Source organism: Boleophthalmus pectinirostris, unplaced genomic scaffold, assembly GCF_026225935.1.
Source record: "Boleophthalmus pectinirostris isolate CB_2022bp ecotype Guang Dong unplaced genomic scaffold, ASM2622593v1 HiC_scaffold_21, whole genome shotgun sequence".
NCBI classification, from domain to species: Eukaryota; Metazoa; Chordata; class Actinopteri; order Gobiiformes; family Gobiidae; genus Boleophthalmus; species Boleophthalmus pectinirostris.
In genome coordinates, this window is record NW_026571175.1 from 38645058 (window position 1) to 38652557 (window position 7500).

At 45.3% G+C, this 7500-nt stretch overlaps 1 protein-coding gene across 5 annotated transcripts in view; it reads right to left on the reverse strand.

Moving 5' to 3' along the window:
- Positions 1–7221, reverse strand: part of cct3 (chaperonin containing TCP1, subunit 3 (gamma)) — an 18965-nt gene extending 11744 nt beyond the window's left edge. For 4 of the 5 annotated variants that reach the window (XR_008632721.1, XR_008632720.1, XM_055157330.1 and 1 more), the window contains exons 1-2: positions 2507–2650; positions 1216–1312 (exon numbers count right to left, since the gene is read on the reverse strand). Coding sequence is in view for 3 of the 5 variants with exons in the window: in XM_055157330.1 (XP_055013305.1) it covers positions 1216–1312; positions 2507–2635 (226 nt within the window). In the remaining 2 variants the exon portion in view is untranslated. Of the gene's footprint in view, positions 1–1215; positions 1313–2506; positions 2651–3470; positions 3534–4023; positions 4075–5369; positions 5432–7112 lie in introns of those variants that run through there. The other variant, XM_055157331.1, reaches the window with a different exon arrangement.
- Positions 7222–7500: the final 279 nt, after the last annotated feature.

A 7500-nucleotide genomic window follows, 5' to 3' on the forward strand; every position in this document is an offset into this window, starting at 1 on the left:
CTAAACTTGTTGGAATAAAAGAGCAAACATGGGACTCCATCTCTTAATGAAGAGCTGGGATTCCAGTTCTTTTTAGAGAACCGGCTCTTTTGGCTCGGCTCACTAAAAGCTGCTGGTTCTTTTGGCTCCCAAGTGGCTCTTCAGATTGTTTTGTTGCAAGCAGGACTAAAGCACGTCTAAAGCAGGACTGAATCAGGACTGAACCAGGTCTAAACCAGGACTGAAAAAGGACTAAACCGGGACTTATTTATTTTATGCTAAACTACAGTCAAATATGCTCGTTTTTGTATTTTTATTTATTTTTAATCCTACGTACATGCAAATTTCTCAAAGTTTCATTTTTAGCCGCTGCCGCTGTCAAACTACCACGAGTCTGCACGCGGCGTGAAGAGAAAAAAAGTGAGAGAAAGAGAAAACACGGCTCCCAATAAGGATCAGTCTCCCGTCGTTCGCTTCAAAGAGCCGGTTCTAAGAGTCATTTCGTTCGCGACGGACCCATAACTAGTAAAGAAAGTAGCGCTATTAGCCTTTAGCCGTAAATACATGCGCGCCGCGGTAATTAATCATATGCGCAAATGTCATAATTCACACGTCTATTCACAGCTCATTTACATATCAGTGCAGGTCCAGTAGCAAATATACGAACAATATAATCACTTTAGAACAGACCAATAGAAAACAGTGTGTTTATGTGCGGAGCTACAGCAGCTAACCCATAACAAATGACCAAAACTAGCTTCAGAGTCGACATATTTCCAACACTCACCGCTCACACAGGCTCCTCCCACATCACAAATCTGCACTAATAAATGTCCTTTTAATCCAGACGCAAACCGATTGTCCGTAAAAAGAAAATAATCTCAGTGTTGTGCACCGCTCCGGGTGTAAACAAACACACGTGAGTGACGCGACTCTGTGGTGTGTTCAGGGACAGTACGACACACACAGACAAATGACTCCGTAGATAAATACTGATGTGGAGCCACATATGAGGACATTTATCTGTCTGTAAATTGGATTAAATGAACAGAATGTAGAGAGTCTAAGCTTTATAACGAGGTGTAACATGCCCACGTGAAATATCGGCCCATATCAGCAAGCATATCGGCCGATAATATCGGCCAACCAATATATCGGTCGGGCTCTAGTCAGAACACACACAACACACAGAACAGGGTCAGAACCAAAGGACACACGGGGAGAACACAGACTCACCCAGGATGATGACAGACGTGGTTCCGTCTCCCACCTCCTCGTCCTGGGTTCTGCTGATCTCCATCATGGACTTGGCGGCCGGATGCTGCACCTGGATCTGCTCACAGATAACACGGGTCACCACCAGAACCAACAGAACCCACTCGAGAGAACCAACAGAACCCACTCGAGAGAACCAAGAACCACAGAACTGAGAACCACAGAACCCGCCGACAGAACATGAGGGGTTGTTGATGTTCTCCAGACTCTGGGCTCAGTGTTTGCTGTGTGACTATTTCCTCTGGTGTTTTCATGTTGCTGTGGTGGAGTCAGGTCTGCGGAGGGGGTCAGGTCTGCGGTGGAGTCAGGTCTGCGGTGGAGTCAGGTCTGCGGTGGGGTCAGGTCTGCGGTGGGGGTCAGGTCTGCGGTGGGGTCAGGTCTGCGGTGGGGGTCAGGTCTGCGGTGGAGTCAGTCTGCGGTGGGGGTCGGTCTGCGGTGGGAGTCAGGTCTGCGGTGGGAGTCAGGTCTGCGGAGTCAGGTCTGCGGTGGAGTCAGGTCTGCGGTGGGGGTCAGGTCTGCGGTGGGAGTCAGGTCTGCGGTGGGGGCCGGTCTGCGGTGGGGTCAGGTCTGTGGTTTGGCGAGGCTCGTTCTTTGTTCTGGATTCTGAGTCTTTTAATGTTTCTAGTTTTTCTTGTTTTCATTGAAATGTTTCTGTGTTTTGTTCTTGTGTCTGTGGATTAAACAACTGTCAGTTTTTCCTGAGAAGCTCAGAGGTCGGATCTGGTCTGGGTCTGGGTCTGGGTCTGGGTCTGGATCTGGGTCTGGATCTGGGTCTGGACTCGGATGGAGACTCTGGGAAAAGCAGGAGCCACAGGAGGCACCAGTCGTAAAAACTGTTGTGTCCTTAGGCAAGACACTTCACCCACATTGCCCAGTATGAAAGTGGTGTGTATGTGTGTGTGTGTGTATCTGACCTCTCTGAGGATGATGTGTGTGTGTGTGTCATGTGTATGTGACATGTGTATGTGAGATGTGTATGTGTGTGTGACCTCTCTGAGGATTGTGTGTGTGTGTGTGTGTGTGTGTGTGTCATGTGTATGTGACATGTGTATGTGTGTGTGACCTCTCTGAGGATGGTGTGTGTGTGTGTGTGTGTGTCATGTGTATGTGACATGTGTATGTGTGTGTGACCTCTCTGAGGATGGTGTGTGTGTCATGTGTATGTGACATGTGTGTGTGACATGTGTGTGTGACATGTGTGTGTGACATGTGTATGTGACATGTGTATGTGACATGTGTATGTGTGTGTGACCTCTCTGAGGATGGCGTGTGTGTGTATGTGACGTGTGTATGTGACGTGTGTATGTGTGTCTGACCTCTTTGAGGAGAGTGTGTGTGTGTGTGTGTGTGTGTGTGTGTATGTGACGTGTGTATATGACATGTGTATGTGACGTGTGTATCTGACCTCTCTGAGGATGGCGTGTGTGTGTGTATGTGACGTGTGTATGTGTGTCTGACCTCTCTGAGGAGAGTGTGTATGTGACATGTGTGTATCTGACCTCTCTGAGGATGGTGTGTGTGTGTGTGTGTGTATGTGACGTGTGTATGTGACCTCTCCGAGGATGGCGTGTGTGTGTGTATGTGACATGTGTATGTGACGTGTGTATGTGTGTATCTGACCTCTCTGAGGATGGCGTGTGTGTGTATGGGACATGTGTATGTGACGTGTGTATGTGTGTATGTGACCTCTCTGAGGATGTGTGTGTGTGTGTGTGTATGTGACGTGTGTATGTGACCTCTCTGAGGATGGTGTGTGTGTATGTGACATGTGTATGTGACATGTGTGTATGTGACCTCTCTGAGGATGGCGTGTGTGTGTGTATGGGACATGTGTATGTGACGTGTGTATGTGACCTCTCTGAGGATGGCGTGTGTGCGTGTATGGGACATGTGTATGTGACGTGTGTATGTGACCTCTCTGAGGATGGCGTGTGTGTATGGGACATGTGTATGTGACGTGTGTATGTGACCTCTCTGAGGATGGCGTGTGTATGTGTGTGTATGGGACATGTGTATGTGACGTGTGTATGTGACCTCTCTGAGGATGGCGTGTGTGTGTGTGTATGGGACATGTGTATGTGACGTGTGTATGTGACCTCTCTGAGGATGGCGTGTGTGTGTGTATGGGACATGTGTATGTGACGTGTGTATGTGACCTCTCTGAGGATGGCGTGTGTGTGTGTATGGGACATGTGTATGTGACATGTGTATGTGACCTCTCTGAGGATGGCGTTCCCGTCGTTGGTCATGACGATTCCTCCAGTCGGGTCGAGCAGCATCTGGACACGAGAACCTCAGGTCAGTGACAAAGAACTTTTACCTCCAAACCAAACGGAGCTGAAGTCCACGTCTCCAGACTGAGCTCCTGTCAAACCTCAAACTAAACACTCAAAAACTCTGACTCAGAACATCGAGAACAGATCCAAAACCTGGTCCAGATCCACCTCAGACTCAAACTGTCTCCAGCTCGTCTCGTCGTCTCGTCGTCCTCACAGTGTCACATGTGCAGAGTTTAACGAGGCTCAACATGTGACTTCAAGCATCAAGTCCACAAATGATCCACATGATTCTAGTGAAGGTGAAGTGTGTGGAGTTTAAAAACACAGTGGAGCACTTCCTGTATCACCACATGATGACATCACGAGGTGGACAGAGTGTTTGACTGTGTTTAATTCTGATCAGAGTCTGATCTCTGCACTAAACTGTTCAGATTCACACAAACGTCGTTTAAACAACAAATATTCATTTAAATAAAACAGATGATGTCACCTTCATCATGGCCCGAGGGCCGAGGCAGGTCCGGATCACATCTGCGATGGTCTGTAACACAAACACACATTTACACACTATTACTACACACTATTACACACTATTACTACACATTATTACAACATACTATTACTACACACTATTACTACACACAATTACACACACTATTACACACACTATTACACACACTATTACTACACACTATTACTACACACTATTACTACACACTATTACACACACTATTACACACACTATTACACACACATTACTACACACACTATTACACACACTATTACACACACTATTACACACACTATTACTACACACTATTACTACACACAATTACACACACTATTACACACACTATTACACACACTATTACACACACTATTACTACACACTATTACTACACACTATTACACACTATTACACACACTATTACTACACACTATTACTACACACTATTACACACACTGTTACTACACACTATTACACAGTTACTACACACTATTACTACACACTATTACTACACACTATTACTACACACTTACACACACTATTACACACTATTACACACACTGTTACTACACACTATTACTACACACTATTACACACACTATTACACACACTGTTACTACACACTATTACTACACACTATTACACACACTATTACTACACACTATTACACACACTATTACACACACTATTACACACACTATTACACACACTATTACACACACTATTACTACACACTATTACAACACACTATTACACACACTATTACTACACACTATTACACACACTATTACACACTATTACACACACTGTTACTACACACTATTACTACACACTATTACATGCACTATTACACACTATTACACACACTATTACTACACACTATTACACACACTATTACTACACACTATTACACACACTGTTACTACACACTATTACTACACACTATTACACACACTATTACTACACACTATTACACACTATTACTACACACTATTACACACACTATTACAACACACTAGTACACACTATTACTACACACTATTATTACACACTATTACTACACACTATTACAACACACTATTACACACACTATTACTACACACTATTACACACACTATTACAACACACTAGTACACACTATTACTACACACTATTATTACACACTATTATTACACACTATTACTACACACTATTACTACACACTATTACACACACTATTACACACCATTCTACACACTATTACTACACACTATTACACACAACCAGGAATAAAGCTGGTCTGGACCTGGTCTGGACCTGGTCTGGACCTGGTCTGGACCTGGACTCACCTTGGCAGCGTTGATGTTGCCGGTCTGGACTTTTCGCCCAGATTCTCTCTTCACGTTCTGATCTGAAACAAAAACACAAGTTTAAACCAAAAGAAAAAGACCAGGACAAGACGACGGAAACACACAAACTGAGTGTGTGTCTCAGTGATATATGTGTGTGTGTGTCAGTGATATGTGTGTGTGTGTGTGTGTGATGTGTGTGTCAGTGATATATGTGTGTGTGATGTGTGTGTCAGTGATATATGTGTGTGTGTGTGTGATATGTGTGTCAGTGATGTGTGTGATATGTGTGTCAGTGTGTGTGTGTGTGTGTGTGTGTGTGTGTGTGTGTGATATATGTGTGTGATATGTGTGTCAGTGATATATGTGTGTGTGTGTCAGTGATATGTGTGTGTGTGTGTCAGTGATATGTGTGTGTGTGTGATATGTGTGTGTGTGTGATATATGTGTGTGTGTGTTGGACTAGAACAGGCCCAACAGGGTCAGGTCCTCATGTGTCCAGTTGTCCCTGTTTCCCTGACACAGGACAGTCCCCGTCCTGTGTCTCTGTCCCACAGATTTATACAAAAACACTGATTTGTCCCAATTTATACAAGAAATGTCCCAGTGTCTCTGTTTTACTACACCAGGTCTAAACCAGGACTACACCAGGTCTACACCAGGTCTACACCAGGACTACACCAGGACTACACCAGGACTACACCAGGTCTACACCAGGTCTACACCAGGTCTACACCAGGTCTACCAGAGTGTTGGACTAATCTGATCCTGACAACATTAACAGGAGCAGAAATTGTCTTTTGTTTTGCCAAAATCCACAAATCTGTTTGTGAATAAATAAAAAAAACAGTGAGAGAGAAAGTGGTGAGATCAGGACGAACACGAGACGCACAAAGTTCCACGATCACATCTCCATTTCATTTATAAAACATCCAAACAAACAGAACAGGAAACATGAACATGACGACGCGGAAAACAAAACGGGATTTAAATGGGACTTTGTCCACGTGTGTACGTCACAAAGAGCCGCAGCGCGAGGAGCCGCAGCCGCATCACGAGGAGCTGCAGCATGAGGAGCCGCAGCATGAAGAGCCGCAGCCTGAGGAGTCGCATCACGAGGGTGGAGCCGGAGCCGCAGCATCACCGGCTCCATGAGTCCGCACAAACCCCACTCCACTCGCCTCAGATTAAACTCATGTTTCAGATTTTTTCAGATTCTGTTTCTGTTTAAACGCGGGCAAAAACTTAAATCCGTGAGTTTAGAAACATCCAAGAGTTTAAACGAAACAAAAACACAAAACACAAAGACACACGGGGCTAACGATGCTAACGATGCTACCGCTAACACGCAGAGGTTCAGTTTGGAGACACTTTTGTGAATCTTTCACCAGAAACACGAAGATTTTTATTAAAACACAAATCACGTTTTTCTTTTTGTGGATCAAAGCCGGAGTGTGGCATTAGCATTAGCATTAGCATTAGCATTAGCTCCGACACGCCTCTCGCAGCCGTTAGCCGTTAGCCGCGGGTCCATTGAAATGAACGGGGGGGATGCTAACAGCTAACAGATTAGCATTAGCTGCGGCAGTAGGAGCCACATGTTCCGGGAGCCGTGAGCCGCTCCCCGCGGTCTGAGGCTCCAAAACCCCGCGGGACACGGGCCGGAGCCGCGGGGCCGGTTCTGCTGCAGTTAAACAGTGAAATAACGCGTTTGTAAAGAAAATGAGGAGAGTTTTTACTCACTGAGAACTAAAACCTGCTGCCCGAACATCTTCACACGGACCCGTCTGGAAGCTTCGACAGGAAGGGGAGCGCCGCCGACCAATCACAGGCGAGAACAGAACCAAAGAGGCGGGGCGACGAGGACCTGTCAGCGCCGCGGCCAATCAGAGGCAGGAGAGGGATGACTGACACAGAAACCAACCAATCAGAGAGCAGAGCGAGAAAGGATGGCGATGCTGAATAAGATTAGCCTTTTATGGAAAATCCGAAAGATAAAAAATGATTAAAACAAAAATCATCATTTTATAAAAAATAATCAGAAATTAATAAAGAACACACACACACAAACACACACACACACACACACACACACACACACACACACACACACACACACACACACACACAC